We start from the raw sequence: 27,550 nt of genomic DNA, 5'->3' as shown, positions 1-27,550 counted from the left end.
TTGCTATCAAATAGATATTTATAAATTAAGTAGTTAATGTATATATTAAGTTATAATTATAAAGTAAATAAGAAAAAGAAACAAATAAAGGAAAGAAAGGAAATAAAACAGAGAAAGCCATTCGAAAGTGGGAAAGGAAAGAAAAGAAAAGAAAAGGAGAAACTAAGGTTTTAAAGCTTGAAGTTTAATTTGGTAAGTTAATTAAGCCTTTTCCTCTTAAATTTGATGTTTTAGAAGCTTTAGAACAAAGTTTTGATGAAATTAAGTTTAGATTTTGGAAGTTTTAAGGTTTTGAATATAGTTCATGTTGAACAAAATAGTGAATTAGGGATTTAATTGAATTAATTTCAAGTTAGAATTGATAAAGGGATTAAATTGTAAAAGAAGCTATAAGTTTTGTGATAGAAGGATTAAATTGAAAGAAATTTTAAATTAAGGTTTTATTATGAATATTGAATAGTTGAGCTTCATATGGCAAGAAATTAAGTAGAAAAGAAGTATGAATTAAGTTAGAAAAGTAAGTAAACTTAGTTAGGATTAAATTGAAAATAAGTAGGAATTGAATAAAATTCAATTATTTATTATAATTTAATATTGTAATTAATAGTGAAAATTATTATTATTTTCGTAGCTAGCAAATAACCCGAGGCATCGATACCAAAAGGAAAAAGTTGTCGAGGAGTAATCGAACAAATCCGGGTTTGTATTATTATAATTCAAATTATTTATTTATTCATTCAATATGTTAAATTAAATTATGTATTTGGTAAGTAAATTATGAGGTAAGTGTTGTTATGGAATTGAATGATAATTGAAATGGTTGTTAAATAAATTTTAGTATCGGATTATGATTGTATTGTTGAATTGAAAGAGAATTTGGGATTTAAAGTGAAGTTGAATTGAATGAGAAATACGTGTTAGTATTGAATTGTATTTTGATTGGTGAATGGAAAGTGTATTTGATTTTTAAAGTGGCTTTTTGAAATGAAAGTGAAATTGTGATTTAAGTGGAATTGATGTGAATATTGATTGAAACAGAGAAAGTGAATTAAATACCCTATTAACTAGTCGGGCTAAGTCAGATATAGTTGGCATGCCGTAGGATTGGAAGTGTTCAGGGATACTTCGACCTCGAGTCGATGAGCCACTGAGTGTCACTATTGTACTTTGGATAGATTCGATGAGGTACTGGGTACCACTTTACTTCGGCTAGGCCGATGAGACACTGGGTGTCAACTTTGCTTCGAACTATCTGATGAGGCACTGGGTGCCATTCTGGTGTGTTTGGTTGGATCTGTGTATCCGCCAAAGTTCGGGTCTGTTAATAGGGTGAAAAACTGAAATGAGAAATTTAAATTGTGGATTGAAATTGAGATTGGAAATAGAAGGCATGAACTAAATGTAGATGTAGTGAAGAAAATTGAAGTCTATAATATTTGATTGAAACTGATAAATAGTTGAAATTGTGTTACTATTATTAACAAATGAAGTTTAAGAATGAGTTAATATTTGAGAAAATTCAATTGTTATATGTTTAATATTTATATTTCATTATTGTTATTATAGTTTGAATTATAGTAATAACACTGAGTATGTCTATACTCAGCGTACGATTATTTTTCGTGTGTAGGTCAGTAGGAGTCAAAATTTGGTCCAGCATCCGAACCAATCCCTATCTCAGCAACCTTGGTGATGTATATTTTATTTTGGTATATGTGGGATGTACCTAGGTTGTATTTTGAGTTAATGTGGTTTTGGATTGTAAGGATAATATGTGATGATTTAAATTGGTAAATGAAAGATTAAATAAATGAAATGGTATATATAACATTATGTTTGAATTGATAATTGAATAGAACTTTTAATTTAATTTGAATAATGGTATGAATGATCATATAGTAAATCTTAGTATTAATTTTGGTATGTTTTAGATGTTTACATGTATGGTTATATCATTGGTATTGGATTGGTTTCGGTTTGAAATTGCAGAGTAGGTTAGATGTATATAAAGAAGGTTATATTGAATTAATTTTTTTTTTAAAATTTACGAAAATTCTTCGAGTACTTGGATAAGTCCCGATCCACTTCTAATACGTGTTTTGGGCCTCGAGGGTCCATTATAGGGACTTAAGGATTAAATTTATACTTTGTATGTTAAGTATTTGTGAGTTATTCGTATTTTGTTCGATATGTCCGGTAATACTCCGTAATCCTGTTCCAGTGAGGGTATAAGGTTAGGGGGTGTTACAACTTTAGTCCTCACCAACCAATAGTTGTTAAGTTCATTAAGTTTTGTTATTTCTAAAATTTGATGTGACAAATATGTCATCATATATGCAATGTCATGTCAATTTGTTTCCACAAATTACTTACTAAAAATCCAATTAATAGATTAATAATTGTTATTTATATCAATACTGAAATTTTAAAATTTGAAAAGTATATGGATTTAGAATGATCTAATTGGAGAATATGGACATGACTAGTAATTGAATTTAACCAAATAAATTTTGACTAAAGTTTCAAAATTTAAAAAGTACAGAACTAAAATCAACTAATTTAAAGTAGGAGGATTAAATTCACAACTTTCAAAAAGTACGAGGACTAATAAAATAATTTAACCTTAAATAAGCCATTACTCTATTACTTTTGCCTATTAAAGTCCTTAAATTTCTAATTGAAGTAAAATTAGTTTAATGACTAAAGGTATAATCTACCTATTTCTTAATCCAACCTAAACACCTACCATATATAGAGATAGAAATTGTATTTTCTATTTTTTGAACCACTATGAAGTTAGGGAACATGTCTTAATTAATGTTTTGAAACATTTTTTGGATTGATTCAGACAATTTCCTCTCACTATTTTACTTTAATTTGACATTTATTACTTAATGATTTCATTTAAATAAAAAACCAAAGTAATAAATAAAAGGTTGAAATGTGCTATTAGTTCCTGTACTTAGACAAGTATTTAAAAATATCAATTTAATCATTAATATTAAATATTTTTTATTAAATTTTTAAATTTTAATTAAGTTATCTTCATTTAAAGTGACATAATTGATATAATATACACATGTTAAATTAAAATTGTTGACAAAAATTACTAACAGACATAATAATTTAGTTAAGATTTTAAATTGAAAATAAAAAAAAGTTAAAATTTTAACTTTAAATGATAGGGATTAAGTGTACAAAACTAACAACAAAATTAAACTAGTGTGAATAAAATCAAACCAAGATTTATAAAATATTAAAAATTAATTTGTATAAAATTTTAGATTTATAATAAATATAAATAAAACCATTTTTATTTGATAAATAGTAATTAAAAAAAAGCCAATTTTAGAAAGAAAAGAAATCCAATTTAAGGAACCGGATAAATAAATAAATAAATAAATAAATAAATTCCAAACACATTTACTGCCAATAAAAAAAGGACATAAAATGATAAAATCTAAAAGGAAACATCGATGAATAACAAATTTACAGAAATAATAGAATGGAATAAATAAATAAGGGAAATGCCACTGTACAGTGTTTCAACGCCAGTCATCAAAGAAAAATCTAAAAAGGCCAAAAAAAAAAAAAAGAAAAAAAAAGAAGCAAACTCCTATTGGGAGGTAGAAAGGAAGAAGCACGGCGCCTTTGTCCTCAGAACCCAAAAAAGAAACTCTCTGCTTCTATCTATTTCTTCATCTTTCGATCTTTCTTTCTCGCATTTCTTCTTTATAATCTAAGTTTCGGGTTATTTTGTTAAAATCTACTTTTTTGTGGGGGGTTTTGTTGCATTTTTATATATTTATAATATATGAAAAATTTCAATCGTTTGTTTATTTTAATCAAAATTTGGGTTGTTCTTTTATCATCTCTGGATCACCCTGGGTTTCCAGTTTTCTGATTCTTCTGTGTTTAGATTTTGAATAATAGAATTAATGTAAAAAAAAAAAAGGAATGGGATTTGAGTTAGCTGATTGATCTTTGAAAAATAACTAGTTTCAATCTTGACTTGGAAACTACAATCCGATTGCTGATGAAATTTGGGGTTTTTCTTGCTTTTATGGTATTTTGAGTGGTTTCTTCTTTAATGGAGCTATTGGGGATGGTAGTAAATTTTGGGGTTAGAAGACGTTGATTCTTTGTGGAGGATAGCTATGGATGAAGTTGGTCCTAGTAATCAAGGAGAGCCTCCGAGGACCTCAGAATCGGGCTCCGATGAAGGCTCTTCTATGCGGTGGAGGCCGAGGCAGCTGGTTTTTGGGCCTTACTCAACTAGAAACGAAGGTGATAGAAAGCTGCGTGTTGTTGTCAGGAGGCCTGTAAGTTCTCTTTTTTCTAATTGTCTGTTCATTTTTAGTTCAAAAGTTTGCAAGGTATTTCTTTGGCATGTTGAAACGTGTTGAAAGCTCAGGAGCTTTTGATTTGGGTTTGAGTTTAAATTGTTATTGATTTACTGATGTTCAGCTGGTTTTAGTTGTGGTTTGATTAGTGATTCTGTTTAGCATAAGGAAAGCATATGTAAACTGTAAACATATAAGCAATGTAGAGGCCAGAAGAGACTGTTCCTTATTGTCTCCACTCTCCATGTGCAGGATAAATTCTTCACTACTTGCAAATACATCATAGAAAGCTGTGAACATGAATGGGAAATGTTATACTTATTTTGGTAACTATAATGTGCCATGTCTGAATGCTTAAGCTGAATAGGTGGTCAAATTGCATCCTAGTAGAAGAATGCAATGTATTGATATTATATTAGCATAGTAAGATTACGGAATTGGTTTTAGATCCCAAGCTCTATCTACTCTGACAAGCCTCAAGCTAATACAATTCGGACTGATTTTTGATGTCCATTAAAAAGATAAACTAGGGAGCAGAGACTCCTTGAACAATACGAGTCTTGATGAGGGCATGGATGGTCATTTGTTTGTCACTCACCTGTTGGGTTGTTAATCCTGTCCTGACACTGTCCTTACCAATATGGATATTCTCCTCCTAGCCACTTAATGATCTATTATCAAATACCTCCTTTTTGCCTTGTGCATAATGTTGTCTATTCTTGTCTTATTGTCAACATTCATGTTTCAATGTCTGAATGTGATCGCTGTTTGAGGAAGTATGAGATTACACACTAAAGAGTTAGCACTGAATTTTGTACTGTGAAAATTTATTGGCATATTGCTGAGTATGAAATACGAAATAGATCTTGCTTGGGTTTTCCATATGATTTTGTATATCTTTTACACCCAAGAAGTACAAAAGAAAAGGAAAAGGAGAACCCTTGCAGGATGCATGGACTCATATAAGGCAAATCTTTGTGCTGACATGCAGCTTTAACTGTGCAGTTGGTGGCAAGACTGACAAAGGACATAATTGAAACGTACCAAATATGCAACTCACAATTTAAATATTCAGAAGAATTGAATCCAAAGCGGTTTTTGACTAGCCCATCTGTTGGTGTCCTCAACGATGGCTATGACAATGTGAACTCAGATCTTATTCTAACAGTGAATTTTGTCTTGATCAATTTAGAAACACAGCGAAGGTTTGTTACTACTTTTATGATTTTTCCATGATGTTGAACTATAATTTTTGAAGTATTTCTTGTAATTTCTTTGCGGATTGACCTCACAAGTGCATTTTGGATTTTTTTAATGGTGGGAAAAGGATGGTTATTCTTTTTCTTTTGCTAAAACTTCCATTGTGTGGCTGAAGGTAGCTACTTGATCCTAGACTATTTTTAAATGTGATATGTCGGATATATAGATCAGTTTTATATGTATTTTGTATCTATTCATGTGGTTAGCTCTTCTAAGCCATTGGAAAACGCCTGCGTAGTTAGTTTCTGGCTTGTGAACCTTGAATTTGGCATGATAGAATTAGTTGTACATGAGTGTGCATATGGAATTTTGGTTTTGTGAAGCTCGGGTAATAATTATTTTTGATTATTTTACAAATTCAAACTGCCATTCCTCCCTTAACTTATCTCCTACTTGAGATGTTCTGTTTTAAAATTTTAATCTATCTATTGAGCTTGTATCTTTCTACTTAAGTCTAGCACCAGAGAATACTTTTTGTTTCTGTTTCCTTGCAACCTCTGCAAAATGCTTGTGCTTATATTCACGTTTTAGATACTGAAGTAGAAATTTTTAGAAAGGGACTGGGATAGAAATTTTTAGAAAGGGACTGGGATGGGGGCTGGGGCTGTGGCTGGTTAAGAATGAGACTACATTGGCTCTACAATTAACAGGTATTTGCTGAAGCCTGATTTTTCTCAGCTCAAGCATTGCTTAGCCAGGCTAGTTATTCCCTTGTGGGAAAAATCATAATATTATTCAGTTACCATATTAAACATGTAAGAAAGAAATTTCAACTTCAGGTTAGCGTCTCTTGGTTGTTTGATGTCCTGGGTATTGTTATAGTTTTTCAAGATGCCAGGGGAAAATTTTAACAAAACTGGATGACCTATTTTGGGCTAGACGTATACATGTGAACTTGTTTTCTTAAGCTCATTTTGGTAGTTTGTGCTGTCATCTGGTCTGCTTTAGTTGTGACTAGCGTGGTTTTAGAACAGAACCTGTTTTCAAGTTGTTTTTCTGTGTACTGAATTCTATTTTTTGGCTTTCCTGAGTATGAAAATATTTCATGTTATATACATATCCAGAGCGAGCATAGTTTCTCTTGACCTGCATAGTTCAGTTCGATATTACTTATGTTACCTGTGTATTGATTTTGTTTTTCTCCTTAATGATGCACTGAACTTGTTAGTTAATGCAATCCAAAAATATCATCAATTGTGAGAGTAAAAGGATATCCCAACCATTCAAAAAAAAAAAAAGGCGGAAAAACCTAAAAAAGAATGAGCAGGTATTATTCATGAAGGATGTAGCTTCACTGCTTCACTCATGGATATGTCAATGTCACTTAAAATACTATTTTCGGTTGTCTATTATCATTTAAATTAAGCTTGTTGAAGGAAGCTTTTAGTCATGTTTCAATGGTTTTCTGTAGATATATTGTCAAAGATGTTCTTGGTCACGGGACTTTCGGGCAGGTTGCTAAATGCTGGGTTCCTGAAACAAGCAGTTTTGTTGCTGTGAAGATAATTAAAAACCAACCTGCTTACTATCAGCAGGCACTGGTTGAAGTTTCTATTTTGACCACGGTAATTTTCTTACAGCTCTATATATCCTTCTTTTAGAAATACCAGTTGTGAAACATCACCTTGTTTGCTTTTGACAGATAAACAAAAAGTATGATCCAGAAGACAAGCACCACATTGTCCGCATTTATGACTACTTTGTATATCAACGTCATTTGTGCATTTGTTTTGAACTTCTTGACACAAATCTGTGAGTACTTCTATTGTATTATTACAATGACACAAGATTCATCATTTGTGAATTTCTTTTTACCTGTTACATAGATGCATTTCTTATAGGTTCTTTTGCAGCATGTTATTGATATTTTTTTCCCTGATCTAGGTACGAACTTATCAAGATAAATCATTTCAGGGGTTTGTCATTGAGCATTGTTCAGCTGTTTTCAAAACAGGTAGTTGAAGTTTGCTTATAGCTGAATTTTGTTTGAGCTGAATAATGATTGGACTAGCTGTAGACGTCTGCTTCAATTGTCTTTTGATTTCATCATAACCTTTTTATTTATATAGATTCTACGTGGACTGGCTTTATTAAAAGATGCTGGAATAATTCATTGTGATCTTAAGCCAGAAAATATTCTTTTATGCACGAGGTGAGTTGCTTTTTCAGGGTCATTCTAGATTGGAGACATATAATATATTTTAGTTTTTCCATGAAGTTTGATATTTCTGCCCTGGAAATAACAGTGTCAAGCCAGCAGAAATTAAAATAATTGACTTTGGATCAGCTTGCATGGAAGATCGGACTGTTTACTCCTACATTCAGGTTTCCATCCATAGCAATTAGCTACCACTTTCATTCTACTCATTGTTATCACGTTCAGGAGGGACTTATAGCTATATTTTCATCCCTTCTCTTTTTTCTGCAGAGCCGGTATTATAGATCTCCTGAAGTTCTTCTTGGATATCAGTATCCTTCTGGCATGAATTATGGCCTTAGTCTTTTCCATCTATTGATTTTGCTTACTGCTCTGTCTTTCATTGGGTCATCGTGTTTTTCCTTGTAGCATCTCTTCTTATGTTCAGTGTCATTCTGGATGGATTTTGATGAAATAAACTTCAGCAGGCCTAACCAATCCTCAGGTTTAAAATGAACTGAAAGACTTATCTTGTATAAGAGCTCAACCTGTGAACCATCATTATCCAATTATCACTGCAAATTGAACTTCACCTTTATTTTTGTTGCAATAGATAATAGTTTGAGGTTGATCTCATAACTTATCACTACAATATATTGTGTTCTGTTCTCCATGTTGAATAAATTATATTACTGCTGACCTTTTGATCCCTTTTTATTTGTCTTCTAACATGAGATTCAAGGTATGCATATGCTGTTTGATATATTATAGAAGTACCACATTAGACTGGAAGTGCATACAATCAAATTTGATTGGTTTAAGCAAACCTATTGAGCTCTTCCTATTCCCTCAAATTTGACTGCTTTGATGCTTAAGCATTGCATACCCAAAACCCAGAGTTTGTTTCACGTTGACTAGATTGTTCAAAGCATTGCTTTTGGCTTGACTGCTTTCATCCTCGCTTTACTCATTCAATTATATCATTTATTACTGTGCAGCCTTAGATGTACAGGGGAAAACAAAGAGATAAAGATAGGTCTGCATTCATTGTTATATCTTAGGGCATAGGTATTTAACTCTACTACCTGCATGATAACAATATAACATTTGAAACTCTAAATTGGTGTAATAACTTTTTTGTTTATCTGCAATACAGATATGATCTTTGTATTTCTATATGAAGAGGATCTCTTTGAGATATTGACATGGAAGATTTAGTTTTCTGTCATACTGTTGTGCTCTGTATTATTATGCAATCAGTATAGCCTTGTATATTTTACATGTCTTCTTGTCGTCTATAGTAATAATATAAAAATGTTTATTTGAAATTATGTTCATTGATTGTGATTCGTTATTATCTTTAATGATTAAATAATTCTGATTTTTGTGGCTATGGCCATGATTGGTCTTTTTAGTTTGAACCTTGATCCTTGTTCAGATATACAACAGCCATTGACATGTGGTCCTTTGGATGTATAGTTGCCGAACTGTTTTTAGGGCTGCCTTTATTCCCAGGTGCTTCAGAATTTGATCTTCTGAGGCGAATGATTAGAATACTTGGGTATGCCTCTTGTTTTGGTGGTCATACATCTATGGCATCATTATCTAAGAAGTTCCAGCATTCTATGCAACACTTTCACGAGTTTATAGATTTTAAAGTTAAATTGCCCTTATGATAAACAGAATGTACAAGGAAAGAAAAACAAAAAATTTAGTTGGTTTCTCAAAGTAGCATATGTTTTTTGTACGCAGCAAATTGATAGTTAATCTCCTTGACTCTTCCACCATCTCTTTAGTTTCTATTATTCCATCCAAAAGCATCATAATGACAAGTCAGATCCTCTAAGATCATTCCTCTCCTGAATTAGCATGATAGGCACGAATAATTATGAGAGAGATATATATGCCTTATATGAGATGATTTAATGTTCTAGTATATGATATTTAACTTCCTGATTGATGTGAATAGTTAGTTTGACTTCTTTGTTATGAGTACCTGTGAATGACGTTCTAGAATTCTTTATCTGTTGAGATTTGGTGTTGCCTTTTTTGCTGAGTCCCTTTTCATGGCCCAAGATTGACCTCCTCTGAACATGACATTAAATCTTCTGGTTCATATTGGAATTTCAGCTTCTTTAATGGATTATAATGCCTTATTTATGTATTTGCGAAAATTGAAATCTGTTAAGACACACATGCATGTGTTGTTGCATAGTTTAGTTTTGACTGGACTAGGATAATATTCCATAATAAATGGTTTAGTTCACCACAAGAAGTAAATAGAAGTATCCCTAGAATATGCTGTGTGCTAAAGTTACATTAGGAGTTTGATCTAGAACTAAGTCATCTAGCTGAGATAGTTCATGGAAGTTTAGAACATGAAAATGTGTGTCCAATCTTTAGAATTCTAGAATCCATCCCACTTTATTTTTTCTTGTACCATTTTTAATCAGTCACTGTTTCTTAGTCAGTTTGCTATTTTCTTGCTTTAAAATAAGTATATGCTGCGTATGATTTTCTTAGTGTTTTCATACAAATTTTCATTTCAGATTTATTTCCCTTCGACCAAAATAAACCGGGTTTCCATTAGATAATCTATAAACTAAGGCTTTGCTTGGTAGAGTGGAAAGAAAATTGGAAAGAAAGAGAATTGAAAGGGTAGAAAAATGGAAAGATAGAAAATATAATTTTTCTTCCATAGGTGTGCTTGGTAGGAAGGATGGAAAAATTGAAAAAAAAAAAAAGTAATTTTCTTTTCATTCATTGCTTGGTAGAGTTGAAAAATGCGAGGAAAGAAAATGAAGCTTTTAAAAATTCATAATTTTGAGCTAACAGATACCCTTTTCTCATTTTCTCTCCTCTTATCATTCCAATTTTGGAAGGATTGGTTGCATTAGGATGGAAAATGGTCATCTCCCCTATTTATTTTACTCACTTTTCTTACCTACCTAGCACACTCAAAATTTATTTTCCTTCTACTTTTGTACTTCCTCCTTCCATCCTTCCACTTTTCCACTTGACCAAGCACCCTAAAAGAAGATATTTTAGCACTTATCATCCGTTCAGTCAGTTCTATTCTTGCAATTGTTGTGAAGCCTTTTATATATGTGGTTTTAATGTTGTAGATCGCAACCCCCTGATTATGTTCTAAAGGAGGCAAAAAACACAAGTAAGTTCTTTAAGTGCATTGGGAGTACCCATGATATAGAGAATGGTGAAGTCCCCATTGGTAGCAGAAGTGCTTACCAAGCATTAACAGAAGAAGAATATGAAGCTGTAAGTGTTCTTATTATCAGTTTTGAAGACAACCATTTATAGTATTAATAGAATAGAAATTTCTGTATGACTGGGTCTTGTTTATATTTTATGTTCTTCATCGAATAGTCATTGATGCTTGTTTCTATTCAGAGGGAGTTAAAAAAACCGTTGATGGGGAAAGAGTATTTCAGTCATAAGAACCTTGAAGCAATTGTCACAAATTATCCTTACCGGAAAAACTTGCCTGAAGAGGATATCATTAAAGGTTAGCATCTAACTTCTGCAGTGAATGTCCAGCAAGCCATGGTGGGAAAAACATTTTCAGTTTGTGATTACCATCCTTTAATGACTTACCAAAGGCTGTGGCATAATGAATCTGTGACAGAGGCTCAAATACGATTAGCTTTGATTGATTTCTTGAGGGGACTAGTTGAGTTTGATCCCGCCAAACGGTGGTCGCCTTTTCAGGTAGTTGAAATTTCACTTGAATACTTCTTTATCATGCTATTCCAACTAAATATGAAGCAATAGGAGCTTCAACTTCATCTTGCAGGCTTCAAAACACCCTTTTGTTACTGGAGAACCTTTCACATGCCCATACAGACCTCCCCCTGAGACCCCTCGCTTGGTAAGCGACCTATGTGTGTAGCTCTGCAATTGAAGAAGCTTGAACCTTATTTCATAAATTAATATTATCTATGTGACTTTTATTTCAATGTTTGGTACCATGCATACAGAGGAATTGCCTAGTTCTCTCCCGATTCCCATATTGATTTGTGTTTATTCATAGTGGAGTGGTCATTTTGTATTTTTTCTTAACACTGGTATAATCTTATTTTATATTCTAGGAACTCCTCTCTTATTTATAAAAGTTTAAGTTTGTTGAAATAATTCAACATAGAGTTCTGTACATGTTTGAAGAAATTTCAATTTCCTTTGTGTGTATGCTGAGCATAAGCTTCTTTTGGCTGGTGTGAAAGATTTGGCTTTATTGGTCTTCTCATGGTTGAGCTGCTTTTATAGTAGCAATCTGTTCTTGTTGAATCACAAGCTTCACCAAAAGATATGCTAGTCTGTTATTTTTGTGGGGAAAAAAATAGAGAAAACTATATTGGCCTAATTGCTGCCTTTTTCTTGGTAGCCTGTTGCTCAAAACATTAAGGTGGATCATCACCCTGGTGGAGGGCATTGGTTTGCTGCTGGTCTTTCCCCCAATGTAAGCTTCATAATGGTCCTGCATTTTTATTTCCAGAGTAGCAGACTTACTGCGTTATTTTAGTAGCAGTCTTATACTGATTTATTTTCCATTGTGTAGATTCCAAACAGGAACATGGTTGCCTTTCATAACAGCCCACATTTCCCAATGGTGCCATATGTTCATGCAAATAGCTATGGCAGTATAGGAAGTCATGGCAGCTATAATGATAATACTGGGCTCGGAAGTAGTTACGGGAGTTACGGAGAGAGTAGTAATATGTTTGCATATTATTCACCTGTTGGGCCATCTGCAATGAACATGCATCCACAGAGCGGTGCATCAATGCTTGGAAGTAGTCCTGATGCTAGATGGAGATTTATGCAGTATTCTCAGGGGCAAGGACTTGGTGTGAGCCCATCAGCTGGAAACTTTGCACCACTTCCCCTTGGCACCAGTCCCTCACAGTTTACTCCTCCAAGCTCCTATTCAGGTGGCTCTCCTGGACACTATGGTCCTACTTCTCCTGCAAGAAACAGTTGTCAGGGATCACCTTTAAGTAAGATGGCTGCAGCTGGCCAGTTTAATAGAAGAAAAAGTTGGGGATATTCTGGAAGTTCCCAATCTCAAGAGAGTTCATCATCTCCAAACTGGCAAGGACAAGTAACTGATGGTGCCATTTCTAGCCAAGCTGAGGGAAACTCTCAGGCGGATGGTGGTCTCCCCTCTCACTTGCTGTCAAATTCTAACGCAGCCAACTGGAACCAACAGCTAGGACTTGGTTCTAATGTGCAACTGCAGCATAGCCCAAGAGCAACTCAAGATAAGTCAGAGACCAGCATGCCGTTGCTTGATCCTGGAGATTGGGATCCAAATTATAGGTGAGTAGAGAACTTGGAACTGCAGTCTCATCTTAGTCAAATATTGACATATACTTTGTCCTAGCCGTGTTATATGTTCTATTCATTTCTGTTCTGTTAATCTATAAAAATTGTCTGTTGGACATGCAAACATCCATAAAAATAATGGTCTTTACCCTTCTTTACCCTCTAAAGGGTTAGTTGGGTGCCAACGTACTGCCCTGCAGCCTGCAGCGGCCTTTTCAGGCCCCTGCTTCTATGTTGCTCTAATCTTCATTTTTCTTGGAGTACCTATGTCTGAAATCTCTGTTCAATGCATTTCTAAACGTGTTTGGGGGTATTGCTCCAGGGATCCTCCAGATAAGATTGAACATGCATGGAAATCTTGAAAATAAGATTGAACATATTTGGGTTGGTCACACACACGTCCGACACTCATATCCAAGTTCGAGTAACATAGCTCCTGCACAGTGCCTAAACATTCTTTAGCATACTGATGTTTGTCATGTATTTTAGTAGCCTTGTTTTTGCCTTTTTTTGTTCACTATTGCACACCAATATTTCATTATTTTATCATACTGATTTTATGCATATATTTTGCATAGATTGCTTGCTGTTAGAAATAATAAGATATGGGATATAGAAAATGGCAGCACCTTGATACACAAAATATGATCCTCTATGTTTATAATTTGTTCAAGTATGTGCTTTAGATGGTAATAAATTACTCTCTAAACAGTCTCCTTTCAGTGAGTTCCATCATGCCTATGTAAACAGTTCTTGCAAATAGTCTCACCAACTTATAATAACAAGTCATAATTTTGGAAGCTTCTTTGTTGATGCTCAAACTAAACTGATCAAGGACTTGAGTTTCACAAAATAATGGGTTATTGGCTCAATACTGGTTGGTTAGCCTAGAACATATCTGTGGGTGTTTTATCTGATTAATATGCTAGGTTGGTTGTTGTCCAAAAAGATATTCCATGCTGCATCAGGAACTCATGGTACTCCTAAAACCAGTCACAGTTGCAATATTTTGCGTCTTGCTGCTTCTGTAATAGAGTTGCCTCATTAGAAAGTGCATATACTTAAGTTCTTATAACTTCAAGAAAACTAAGGTGTTTATATGCTCAACTGTACCATCTTATCTCATTCTTCATTTAGATCATTTATCACCCCCACCTCCAAAAATAAATAAATGATCTTTCACTTACAAATGCCTCTTTTCTATGTAGGTGGGCATGCCATTTGCAAGTAGATGGAATTTTCTCTCTTTTCTAGAGCTTTTAAGTACTCTAAATTCTTGTAATATATTTAAGAAACCCTTTTTTCCCCAATGTCAAACTAATTATCGAAAATTAAGGAATATTTTGTTTGCTTCTAATAGGGATGGTAAGTTATTTGTTTCGTAGACTTTTTGGTGTGATATTTATTATACAATCTTTTAACTTCTTATGTTGTCTGCCATTGTTGTCACCTTAGTGATGAACTTCTTCTACAAGAGGATGGATCAGAAGAGGGCTGTATATCATCTGACTTTAACAGAGGAATGCATATTGGTTCGGCTGATTCATCTGTTGGAGTTGGAAGATTCAACCGACCCTCAACCACAAGCTCAAATTTATCAATTCAAAGGTAATTGCATAACCTTCTTAGTGAATGGCTTTACAGGTCCCTTCCCCCTGGTCAATTTGATTGCAAGATATACATGTTCAAATAATTCTTATAGTATTTTTTATTTTGCTTTCAATATAATTTTGGTTTAGGGTTTTTGCTTATATGCATGCTTCTTTATTTTCCCTATTGAAAGTTATAGTTGGCTTTTGGTTTTTGCTTATATGCATGCTTTATATTTTCGCTATTGAAAGTTATAGTTGGTATTTATGTTCCACATGATTGATGCAGCCCAAGATGAGTTGTGCATTATAGAGATGGATATGCAATATATAATGTCAAACATCTGCTTTTTTCTTTCTTTGAAGTGTTCAACACTATTCTTGATTTATTTCTATGTTTGAGTACAGACAAAATGGACCTGTAGGATTTTCACATGTTGAAGTGGGCAGCCCTCCTTCAGCTAATGATATGCATGCTGGATATCCTCGTTTTCTGTCAAAGCACTCTCACTTCATGCCACATACAACACAAAATTATCCTAGCCGTTTGGGGCAGCAAACTGCTCAGCGGTTCAATCCTGGTAGATCCACTGGTGCTCGGGGAGGCGAATGGAATCACATGAAAGTGCAGCTCCCTCCTAGCTTTAATTCTTTGGGCCCACGTTCTCCTGGAAAGAGTACATTCAGTAATGGCATGCCGTGGGGTATGTCCTAACTTTAACACCATCAAACTACTCTTAGTTACCTCGTACTTTGCAAAGTAATTTCATAGAACAATGTCTATCAAAACGATGTAACTATTGTTGGATAATTTAGGGAATAGAATGAACTGATTCTGTTTTACTCAATCCTGGCATTGTTAATGTAGGGCGTAGGGCCAACCATCCTGTCTCAAATATTCCATCAGGTTCTCGTGGAAGAAAGGACTATGGAAGGATTGCCTAATGTCTGAATCAACTTCGCGTGGGATTATGTATTGGGTGTTTGACAAGAAATATGTACTCAAATAGTTCACTTAATTAGTGAGCTCATTATAAGCAAATGCTCATCTAGACCATGCTCATTTATCGTGCTTTGCATAAATATAATTTATAGTGGTGGTTTTGCTTGTCTTTCAATCAATTTGCACGCAATTCCCATTCTTTTGGTAATGATTCTTTACTTTTCCTGGTAGATTTCTGATTTACTTTCAATTCTAAAATTGCAACCGAACCCGTTCAAGGAATCTAACCGTGTTACTTAGTTATTCAATGCAGCTGCCTACAAGTACTCAACAAGAAGTTCATGTACGAACCAATGAATATACTTTGGAGCATCTAACTATGGTAAACTATTATTGCATGTCTCAGAGATGTTGAAGCTGAAATTCTTTCCTTTTGATGTGTATGCTCTTGCAATGTTATTCGGACTAGGAGTGTGTCTTTGTACCTGGAGTCTTTGGAGTATCAGATTCCTCTATCCATGTCCAGATTTGTGTCAGGCTTAAATTATTCAAGAAAAATGAAGAGTCAGAACAACATAATGCTGTTACTTGAGATAGATAATAAGTTCTGTAGAGTCATTGTTAGGAAATTCTGGGACTGGATTAAGACATCTGAGATAACACATTTGGGCCTAGTCGGTAAGTATATTGTGTTAAGTCTTGCTAAGATTTTTGTCGACTAGCAATGTACAGGACTATGTCATCTCCAGATACATGCTTTCGGAAAATGATCCGAGAACAGAATACTTGAAGTGGTGAGTGATGGGAGTTTAAGACTTTTAAGTACCATGATGCTCTGGCTCTTGTTTCTGTTCCTCTTGGTAGGCAATGCTGAGAATGCTGCCTCTATCGAGATTTTGTGCAACTTTATGACTGTAAGCATGCCTGTCATCACCTTCACATGGCAGAATGCGCTGTAAACGTTGGTTGAGGTAATCTCTTCACAGAAACTAATAAGGTATCATTCATATCTGAAGTTTTTCATTACTAGAAGAAGAACAAGCAGTTGCAGGCATTGCATAGTATAAATCCGTAATAAAAATTCCTCAGTTTCTTTGCTTTTAGGGATGATCATGAATCAGGCTGTTGGATTTGATCTTTCGTTCTGGAATATGATTATATACATAAATATATATTATGTAACTGAAGTTTCAAATAAATCTAATACTTTTATCATAAGAATTGTGAATATTATTTTCTTCAACATATATATATATATATATATAATGGTTGAAAGTTTCTTATATTGAATAAATACTTGGATATTTATTTATGTATATGATTTGTAACTTTATGTGAATAGAATATGAAATGTGAAGGAAGAGCAAGGTAAGAAAGTGAATAGAGTTTTACCTTAGGAATCCAAAATAAAGTGTAAAGGCTAATAAAGTGAATGATCTGTTAGGAAAGAACCAAATTTAATATTTATAATTTTAAAATATTTAAACATGAATTTGATTAATTTATCATTTTCATAACATTGAAGAATATGGTGAACACATATTTATCATTTTCAATTGCTAGATGACACAGTTAAATCGAGGAATATGAGTTAGGGAAGTAAATGAGTAATTGAGGTGAGACATTGCTTTTTCTTTTTTCTTTTTTCCAAGTGACGTCAGATTAATTGAAGAAACAAAATTTCACCATTAAACACACAGACACAAGTGCTTGAAAAACCAGCAAATGGTAAAAGTTCCTCAGACAAAAACAAAAGCCGAACAGGCAGCATCATCCAAACAAACTAGTAAAGAACCTAAAACGGGGAGGAACAAGGGGGGAAAACATCCAAGAAACACTGGATTTTCATGGACCAATCGAAGGTCAATTGTAATTGGAGCATCACTCGATGTAACATGAGCCAAAGCTTTGCAGAAAGGATAAGAAAAGGGATGCCTCCCTCTCTTCTATTTTTCTACTCAGTGACAAATGGTTCCTAGACAATGTATTCCTTTTGTAGAATCATAAAAGCTTTCGAAGTAGTAAATTTATTAAACAATAAATGTCATTTTTGTAAAGAGTAAATGTTAATTTTGTTTAAATTTAGTCTTATTTGATTTTTTTAATGGTATAAGGATTAAATTGATTCATTTAATAGTAAAGGGACTAATTCAATTCAGTTTCGATAATAGTGGGATCTACGAATTTCATTTGCCCGTAGTTTAATATATTACACAATTTTTTATTTTTTATTTTCGTTTTTTTGGATTTGTTGAATGATTGATTTCAATTTTTGAACACTATTGAGGAGCATTTTATATAATGTTAAAATAAGCTCTAAGTCTTTGTATTCTTTGTACGCTTAGAATTTAGTCCATTTACTTTTATTTTCACGAATTTATTCCTCCTACTTTTCGTATTTAGAAAATCATGTTCAATCGTTAACACTATTAAATTTATTTTTGTCAAATTTTTTGGTGTACAATTTGAAATAAAATAAATACTCACTTGATAGCCATGCAATTAAAATATTACTTTCGTATTGAACCTAAATTTAATAGGAAAATTAATCGTGTTAACAATTAGATTTGTATTTTAAATTCAAAACATAGAAGGATTAAATTTCTTAAAATAAAAGTAGGTGTATTAAATTCCAAACATACAAAAAGTACAAAGACTTTAATGCATACTTCAACCTTTTATATAATTAATGAATATTTTATATTTAAAATTTATTTAATCTCGATATTTCTAAATATTATATATACATATTAAATTATATATAAAATTGTTGAATACAAATACAAATAATAATTGTTAGGTCAATTTTTAATCAATGAAGGTTAAGCATGTTACAAATTGGTTTTTGTTCATTCTTCTAATAGTATATGGATTAAATTGATCAATTTAAGAGAGATTAAAAATAAAAAGTAGAGGGCTTCATTTAATCCAGTTTCTATAATATAGGGACTTAAAAAGGAAATTGCACCTAAAAAATCATTTATAAAAAATAAAATATATAAAAGAATTCTATAATTTCCCGACCCACTCTCATCAGTGTTCATAGATCCCTGGCCGCCAAAGAAGCCTCGCACCGCCACTGTTCTTCTCTGCCCTTCAACCACAGACCTAACCAAACACCACCCTCTTTTAACCCCCAGGTAAACTTTTTGAAACCCTAAACTTTTAACTTCAACAATGTTTATCTGCTCTGTTCCTCCCCTCACTCTGTTATATTTCTTTTAATGTTTTAAGCAAAGGTTTATTGTAAAATCCCAGATATCTATCTGTTGTAAAATCCCAGATATCTATCTATCTGTTTAGGAAATTTTAGCTTATATCTTTCTCACTATTATCTATCTCTTATTTTGCCAGGTTTGCTCTATGTTTCTCATTTGTTAACGTAATATTGAAGAAAATGTCGACCAAGTCACAGCCATCTTCATGGTTTAGGCTCCTTAACCAGACCTTTCAGAACCCTCCTAGAACTCCGCCTTCATTTTCTCGGAAAATCTCATCGCCAGACACCCATTACTCGAGTGCTCCTTGCCTCCGCAATCGTATCCCTAAAACCCCCTTAAAACCCCATTCCCCATTTTGCCGAAAAATCTCAACTTTTTCCTATTTTCCCAACCACCAAACACCAAAATCTCCACTTTCTTTTATGAGATGTCATTTCTCTACAAGCTTTACATCGGACGAGGCAATCGATGATCTACTTGAAGAGCTTGTTGCTGAAGTAGAACTGGAGAAGCAGAAAGAACTAGAGGATAGGAAGAGAAAAGGTTTGGATACGAAGGATATTGATGAAGAGGATAATGAAGATTATATGGGCGTAACGCCATTGATAGCCAAGCTTGAAAAGAAGGAGTTAACGGAACAAGATATTGATCTAATGCTTGAGGTCCCCACGGATTCGGATACCGAAGAAGATAGTGATGATGAGAATGATAGGGATGACAACAAGTGGGAATTGCAATTTGAGAAGAAAAAGAAGATGCATGAGCAGCTGTTAAAGAACTTCTGTGAGGCAGGTAAATGAACAAGTCTTGTTTTAGTTGTGTTGATTTATAAGTGATATTTATGAAATTTCATTAGTTGATATATTGGTGACAAAATTTACGCTTTTGTACTTGACAGGGACACTCGATGATGCTTTTAAATGGATGGAGAAAGTTAACAAGTTTGAGGAAAAGCATTTTAAACTTCGTCTTGAATATAGGGTCATTGGTGACTTGATGAATCTACTTAAGGTAGCTGAAGGAAAGGAGAAATTTATCCTTCAACAAAAATTGAATAGGGCAATGAGGCTTCTTCAATGGAAGGAAGCTTATGATCCCAATAATCCGGCCAATTATGGAGTTATTCAGCAACAACAAGTCGATCCTTCTGGTGATCATGAGGATGGTGCTGAACTTGAGAATGAGAATGAGAAGAAAATAGTAGGCGATGATGATGATGAGGATGAAGAAGAATTTGATGATATGAAAGAGAGGGATAATATACTCTTGGAGAAGCTGAATGCTATTGACAAGAAATTGGAAGAAAAGCTGGCAGAGTTGGATTATACATTTGGCAGGAAGGGAAAGCTTCTTGAGGAGGAGATCAGAGATCTTGCAGAGGAAAGAAATGCTTTGACAGAGAAGAAAAGAACACCTCTTTACAGAAAGGTAAGTGCATATAATATCGTCCATTTATATTGCTTCCAAGTTCAAACAGTTTAGTTATTTTTGAATGGTTGAGGGACAGAATCTAACCTAATATATTTTATTTATTTCATGCCTTTCATGGGCAGGCTCTGCTAGTTGAAGTTCTTCTTCTCCTTCACTCTCATTTGTCATTACCTTGCTAGAATGAAAAGGGTTATAGCATTGAGAAAATTCTATTGAACTACCTTAACCGGATTTTATTCTTCATATTCTCTAAATTATATGAATGCATATATTCATTGTTTATTTAGGATTTAAGTTAAAAAAGTGCCATTGGCATCATGGGAGAAATATGTGATGTATGTATAAAAGACCTTGTGATGTGCTGTATAGACACCAGCTTACTTGTTTAGGTATGCCGTAATAACTATGCAGTGCAGTTATCTGTTCCTTTGAAATTTGAGCAATGTCTAAAGCTGCCTTTTCAATGGCTATAATTGAACTTGAGTATGGGATAGTGCATGAGGAGTTTTTCTTAGAAAAGCCCATTTCATTTTTGGAAATGCCAAAAGATAAAACTTTCCTGATATTACATTTCTGTGTTGCATGTAACTAACTGGGTTTTTTTTTGAATGATGGCAGGGTTTTGATGTGAGGTTGATTGATGTAAACCGAACTTGTAAAGTAACAAAGGTAACCTCATGTCATCTCTGTTTTGTTATTAGATTGATTTCTATGTAACTCATTTGAAGTTGATATTATCCAGGGAGGGCAAGTGGTCAAGTACACTGCTTTGATGGCATGTGGAAACTTTCACGGTGTTGTTGGATACGCAAAAGCCAAAGCCCCAGCAGTCCCTATTGCACTTCAAAAGGTAACTTTTCACTGCTTTTATTTGTACCATTCATTAGTTTTGCACTCTATCATCGATAGGTGAATCAGACACACATGTTTTACATTTTTGACCCTATACCGGTATAGTTCCTTTTTAATATTGAAAAAGGCGTAGTATGCAGTTACATTTGACTTCCTCAAATATAATATATAACATGCCATGAGCATGAGGATACGGCCTTTTACAAATTAGCAATTTAAGTGGGAATAAGGGTAAAGGATATGAAAATTTGACACTGGTTGGTGCTGATGTACAAATTACAATATATTCAACTCAAGTGTGAGTGTTGGATGTGACCTACGAATTAGAGATGTAAGTGGGAATAAGGGTAAAGCATATGAAAATTTGACACTGGTTCGTCCTGAGTACAAATTACAAATTTAACGAATGTTACTAGGATAGTTAGACTCAGGTGTGAGTGTTGGATATGGGGGTGTCTGTGACGGGTGTCTTCATTTTTTCTAAAGGTATTTTTATGTATTGGGAGAGGATCACATCCTTATATTCATGTCCAAAAATACAATGGATGTGGATGTCCCACCATAAAATAAAAAAGCTTAAACTTCAAAATATAATTTTATTTGCTTCTAACATATATTTTAAAATTTTATGCTATTAAAAATATTTGCAAATTTTACAAATCTAATGCTATTAATATTGCAAATGTGTTTATATTATTTACTTTTGACGTCATTATTTTCTTTAATAAATACTTTTTAACTAATGAATTTTCAGTAAACTAAAATTTTCTAAGATGACTATTAATTACAATTTCAATTGCTAGTATTTTGAGAATTTTCAAAATTTTAAAATCTTCGTGTATTTTCTCATTTTATTGATATTTTGAAATTGGCTTTTCTGTGTATGTTTAGTACGATATCCATGTTTTAGATTTTATATACAACAAACTCGTACAGCGCTATGCTAGAAACTCTTATAATGTAAATGTTTCGTTTTGTGTTCAAAGCTGTATGTTTCAAATAAACCTTGTTCTAGCTCTTGACTAGTTTCTACTTTTGGGGCCTAGTCTTGCTAATATTAAAGTTATCTGGTGTTTCTTATGATTGGTTTTTATCTGGTTACTCTCGTACCATGATGCTATGATGTCTGGGTGGGAGTAGTGAAATCAATTTAATTCGAAAGGTGTATAATATCATCAATGTTGTCCATCATGAGCATGTTGAATTAATCATTAATCAATTTTTAACGTTAGAAGCTCGATAAATTTACGTGACTTGTGTAACTTACCAACAGGCGCATGAGAAATGCTTTGAGAATCTTCACTATATTGAACGACATGAGGAGCATACGATAGCCCATGCAATTCAAACAACATATAAGAAGACTAAGGTGTGCAATGCATAACTATATTCTTTCATCGCCATATTTAATCTCAATCTATGTTTGTCCTAATTGTTCACTCTTTTTAAAACTTGATATGCATTGGTAGGTCTATCTCTGGCCTGCAAAAACTACAACGGGTATGAAAGCTGGAAGAACTGTTGAAAACATTTTGGAGTTAGCTGGGTTCAAGAATGTCAAATCTAAGGTAATAGAGTTTGTTTTACTCGGAGTCAGGCATATATGTTTGCCAAGATTTTTCATGCATTTGGAAGATTGTTAAGAGATTCATTTCTCATACTTGCATCAAGATGAGTCGGACATGTAGAGGTGAATAGGGTGGGTTCCTTACAATGGCTAATCTGAACTATATATCTTCTCAGGTTATTGGCTCAAGGAACGCTCACAACACCGTCAAGGCTGTTTTTAAAGCCCTCAATGCAGTAAGTAACTCACTCACCCTTGATATTGGAATAGGGTTTAAACCACTCATTTGGATTTGACTTAAAAAAACTCAAATTTTACTCGGTAATTGTTGAGTCGAGTCTGAATTTGACTGATGCGCGTAAATAATTGAGATGTCTTGCACGGGATCCCATGTTTACTAGTTAAATGAGAGCCTAATTGGGATTGAGCTCAAGCTGAGCCAAACCTCAAATTCAAGCTCGATTACACCTTAAATTGAATTTATGTTGGGCAGCCTGAATAACATAAGAATAAAAATGCGTGCTTGCAGGTTGAAACACCAAAAGACATTCAGGAGAAGTTTGGGAGAACGGTTGTTGAGAAACACTTGCTGCAATAACACCCCCGCCCCCCCAATCACACCCTGTATTTTGGATAAGATAAATTGAAAAGAAAAACCCCTTCAAAGTTTTGTCATTGTTCGATGCTTTGCCATGTATTTGGTTTCATAGCCCAACACCCATTTCAACCATTTTTTTTTCTTTTGAAATAATTCGGGGCTCTGGTTTTGTGCCTAAATATTTTAGATAATTTTTTTTTTCTTTTTCTGAACTTGGTTTTCTCCTCTCTTTTTTTTCTTATAAGTACAATTTGTGCCTTGGAAAAGGTCTTTTAGCCTTAATTACAGGATATGAATGTATCAAATGTCGTAAAATATTCGGATATAAATACATAATTGGGTTAGAGTTGAACACCATCCTGAAATTTGGTATTTTGTGGATTTAATTTTTATATTTAATTTGATGGTTTTAATCTTTGTATTTTTTTTCAAAATTTAAAATTTCCTTATTGTTAAATACATTTAAGTTTTATTATATTCAAAATTGGATGCGGTAACCATGGTCATATGTTTAAAGTTATATTAACTTGTTATTTTTTCAAGTTAGTGGATCATTCGAAAAGTATAAGAATTTGGAATTATTTAGTTATTGAATATAGATTAAATTTATAACTATAAGCATGATACAAGATTAGTAATTACATTCAACTAAGCGAATTGAACTATTATTGTTTAGGTTAGGAATAAAAAGTACAGAGATTAAAATTTATCAGTTTTAAAAAATATAAAGATTAAAATTAATTATATTAATATATATTAAAATCTAACTTTGATTTTTCATTATAGTTTGGTTTAGTGTCACCATATACGCGCGTTAGGTATGTTAGTCTAATGTTAATTACATTTTATAAATTAAAGTTATTATTTGCTCGTTTGGATTTTGCAATTTTTTGAAATTAAATTTGTGGTTGAATTGGCCAAACTATAAATTTTTGTTTAACTAATTTGATCAATTGTTTGATTCAAAAACAAATAAATTATTAAATGATTAAAATAAAAATAAAAATCCGGTATAATCGGTTGAGCCATCATTTTATTTTGTATATATTGCATTTCTCTTATTTTGGGAAATGATTTACATGGAAAAAAATAAAAAAAAAAAGTCTCCAGCCAATGGAGTTTTTATTAGCAAAATAAAAATTGGTATTCATGGATTTGATAATTAATTGACACAAACAGACTGAGGAAAGCAATACAAAGGTGATAAGTTGGTATTAATGGATTTGACATTGATTTATTCAAGTTTATTCTGAGATTACATTATTTATAATTTTTTAAATGTTAGTTTTTCATTGCTTTCATCAGTGATGTTAATTTTGTTAAAAGGTCAAATTTTATTTTATTTTTTTATGCCGATAAGAGATCAATTGAGTTAAGAATTTAATTGATTTTTAAAATTTTTATTGAAGATTTAGCCTAACTTTTAATATTTAAGCTTGTTAAAATGTTAAATGAAATATTTTAATATAATTTTGGGGATAAACTTCAAAACAAATATGAACATTGGTTAAATGTGCAATGTCATTAATAAACTTTGATTTTGTATAATTTTATAGATGAAATATTAATTTAATTCAATTTTACAAATTACTAACATAATTATTGATATAACACCATTTTAAGTATACATATTGAATACAAATAATTATATATGAGTTAATTGCACTAGACATCCCCAAACTATTATCCTCATTCTATTTTGGCTTCCATACTTCAAAACATCGATATTATATCAATCAAGTCTTTCAATTATTAAAACTATTAATTTAATAGTTTATTGACATGTCAAATCTTATGTGACATAATTTAAAATGAAAGTTTTAAAGAAAAGTAAAGCATTATTGTGTAACTTTTAAAAGTAAAAATTAAAAATAAAGTGAAACAAAAAAAAATAGAGTGAACGGTAAAACTTTTATAAAAGTTTTAAAATCAACACCAAAATTTTAACAACTTCAATTTATACAATCTTCATTTTTCTTTAAGCTATTCATTTTAACCTATACCACATAAGATTTGAAATCTCATTTAACGATTAATTTAATGATTTTATTAATTGAAGGACCTTATTGATATAACTTTGATAGTTTGGGGATATGATTAGAAAGTTTTAAAGTTTGGGATCAATTTAAAATGATGGTCATTGTTTAGGGATGCATGGTGCAATTAATTCATTATATATATCTAACATAAAAATAAATTGAATCAAAATTAAATTGTTAATGTATATTTTCAGTCACAAACAAAATTTTATGTGTATAATTACACAAAATCAAAGTTCATGTATTAAATATCATATTAAAGTAGTTTTAAAAATTATCCCTAATTTTTAATATATAAGATGTTTCTATAATGTAAATTTTTAAATTTAAAATTCAACATTTTAAGCAACTCACATGACAAAAAAAAAAAATATTTTCACCTTCTTTCACTTTTGAGTTGAAATTTTTAGAGTAAATATCCTAATAACAATAAAGGAGAATCAAATTAGTATAAGGGCAAATAAATAAAGAACCAACATATAAAAATAAAAACGGAATATCCACAAGTAAGCATCGGTATTAATGAATTAGATTTGGTTTAAAATTCATTATCTCAGTCATCAATTCAGGTTATCAGTTGTCCATTTATTTCACTAATCAATAAATTGGAGTTATCAGCTACAAGTTTGCTTTGACGAACTATATCGCCCCATGATTCATGCCTCGAGTCTGGCCTTAGTGATTTTAATTCTATGAGGGATCTGTTATCACATTTTTACTGCATATTTCTTTAGCTGGTTGAACATGCTTCCACCAAAAGTCAATGAGTGCCGACTTCAGAACATTCCAGTATTTTACATCGCGGTAAATCCTAAACAGACTGCTTCCGTTAGGAGTTCAAACATAGAAATCCATCCATTCCCGGTCCATGATTTCCATTAAACCCTGAGCTTGTGGAATGCAATAGAGGGGGATACGCTTCCAAGGGAAAGTCTCTTTCATTTTCTCATCAACATATGGACATTTTATCTCCAATACTCCCCCAGAAGGCAACCCATAAACAGACCTGTTCACCAAGCCATCAGGAGAAGCTGCTAACCAACTGTCTTCAGGATTCATCTTACCATAAACCTGAAATTCAAGAAACTCAATTGTACTCTCAGTAATCCGTTTATATCTTCCAAGTGCTTCCTCTTCTTTGATATTGCTCCACCATGTACCGTAGTTACCAGAAAAAGGCTCAATTGGGAAATAAGATAAAAATAAAACTTTAAAGCTAGTTAGAAAAACTTGACCAGAAAAATTAGGTTCAATTCTCAAAAAAGGTTGGAGAGGTCACAAACGCTCCCAAGACATAATTTTCTTTGAAGTAATTTTACTAACATGCTAAAGTTTTAGAGAAAAAAAGATGAGAAAATTGAGAAGAATGAGAGAAGCTCTTATTTGCTTGCAAAAAATAAAGAGAAATGACCTCTTGAGGTCTCGAAAGGACAAAATGGTCCAAAAAAATCAACGCTCATATTGCAACAATTAGACTCCAACAATTATATTATAACAATTAAATTCCAATGATCATATTTTTACATTGCCAACATCCTATAACCTGAACAACTTACTCAACGCAGTAAAAACATGCCATGGAGCATTAGATACGTCACAAGAATGTGCCTATTAGTCATATTGGTATCATATAGCCCATTAGTAGTCCATATTGTAGCATGCCATATTAGGAGGAACCACCATTTGCTACCCTTAGCATATTCAATGCTATTTTCTTTTTCACAAAATATATATATATATATATTTAATAAAAAATTAAGTACTAAAATATAAAAATAATATACTTCAGGGATTAAATTGTGAATTAATTTTTTTTTTTTTACAAAAGAATTCCACATGCTATTATTTGATTGGCGACCAGTTATCCAAAATGTAGGTTAAAACTGGACTAAAAACCATAATAAAAACACACTTTAGATATCAAAATAGATAAAAAGAATTGAAGTACTAAAATAAAAAATGAAAAATAAAAATATAAAATCATAAATATTCCTCACACGTGGAAAGAAGTTTTTATTTGAGTAAACTATACTCATACTATCATACATATTTAATAGTTTTTCCTATTCGGTCCACACTCAACCTTATTCCATTTCCCTTCTGAAAAAGGCAGACAATTCCATTCAATCTTTACAAGGTAAGTGTTTTTCTTTTTCTTCCTCTTTTAATATTTATTCTCTAAAATAAAAATATTGTTAACGACGGACCTTTAAAACATCTTCAACATTAA

General features: G+C 32.5%; 2 protein-coding genes and 1 pseudogene across 2 annotated transcripts; 2 read left to right on the top strand and 1 right to left on the bottom strand.

Moving 5' to 3' along the window:
* Positions 1 to 3,437: 3,437 nt before the first annotated feature.
* LOC108463954 (dual specificity protein kinase YAK1 homolog) lies at positions 3,438 to 15,787 on the top strand. The gene is made up of 18 exons (XM_017763978.2): positions 3,438 to 4,322; positions 5,349 to 5,548; positions 7,015 to 7,168; positions 7,246 to 7,355; positions 7,488 to 7,557; positions 7,673 to 7,755; positions 7,850 to 7,928; positions 8,032 to 8,072; positions 9,179 to 9,301; positions 10,866 to 11,016; positions 11,149 to 11,263; positions 11,384 to 11,466; positions 11,552 to 11,626; positions 12,140 to 12,214; positions 12,314 to 13,074; positions 14,536 to 14,688; positions 15,078 to 15,373; positions 15,538 to 15,787. The coding sequence occupies exons 1-18, from the start codon at positions 4,158 to 4,160 to the stop codon at positions 15,612 to 15,614; spliced, it is 2,811 nt and encodes a 936-aa protein (XP_017619467.1). The 5' UTR covers positions 3,438 to 4,157; the 3' UTR covers positions 15,615 to 15,787.
* A 2,776-nt stretch (positions 15,788 to 18,563) lies between these two features.
* On the top strand, positions 18,564 to 23,633 carry LOC108464521 (uncharacterized). Its single transcript, XM_017764865.2, has 9 exons — positions 18,564 to 18,752; positions 18,967 to 19,625; positions 19,732 to 20,261; positions 20,883 to 20,933; positions 21,007 to 21,114; positions 22,390 to 22,485; positions 22,586 to 22,684; positions 22,860 to 22,919; positions 23,213 to 23,633. Exons 2-9 carry the CDS (start codon positions 19,010 to 19,012, stop codon positions 23,279 to 23,281), a joined length of 1,629 nt encoding a protein of 542 aa, XP_017620354.1. The 5' UTR covers positions 18,564 to 18,752; positions 18,967 to 19,009; the 3' UTR covers positions 23,282 to 23,633.
* A 2,251-nt stretch (positions 23,634 to 25,884) lies between these two features.
* LOC108462779 (uncharacterized) lies at positions 25,885 to 26,592 on the bottom strand (annotated as a pseudogene).
* Between the last annotated feature and the right edge of the window lie 958 nt (positions 26,593 to 27,550).

This window comes from Gossypium arboreum, chromosome 13, assembly GCF_025698485.1.
Source record: "Gossypium arboreum isolate Shixiya-1 chromosome 13, ASM2569848v2, whole genome shotgun sequence".
NCBI lineage: Eukaryota > Viridiplantae > Streptophyta > Magnoliopsida > Malvales > Malvaceae > Gossypium > Gossypium arboreum.
Note: the sequence above shows the minus strand (reverse complement) of the source record. Positions and strands in the feature narration are given on the sequence as shown.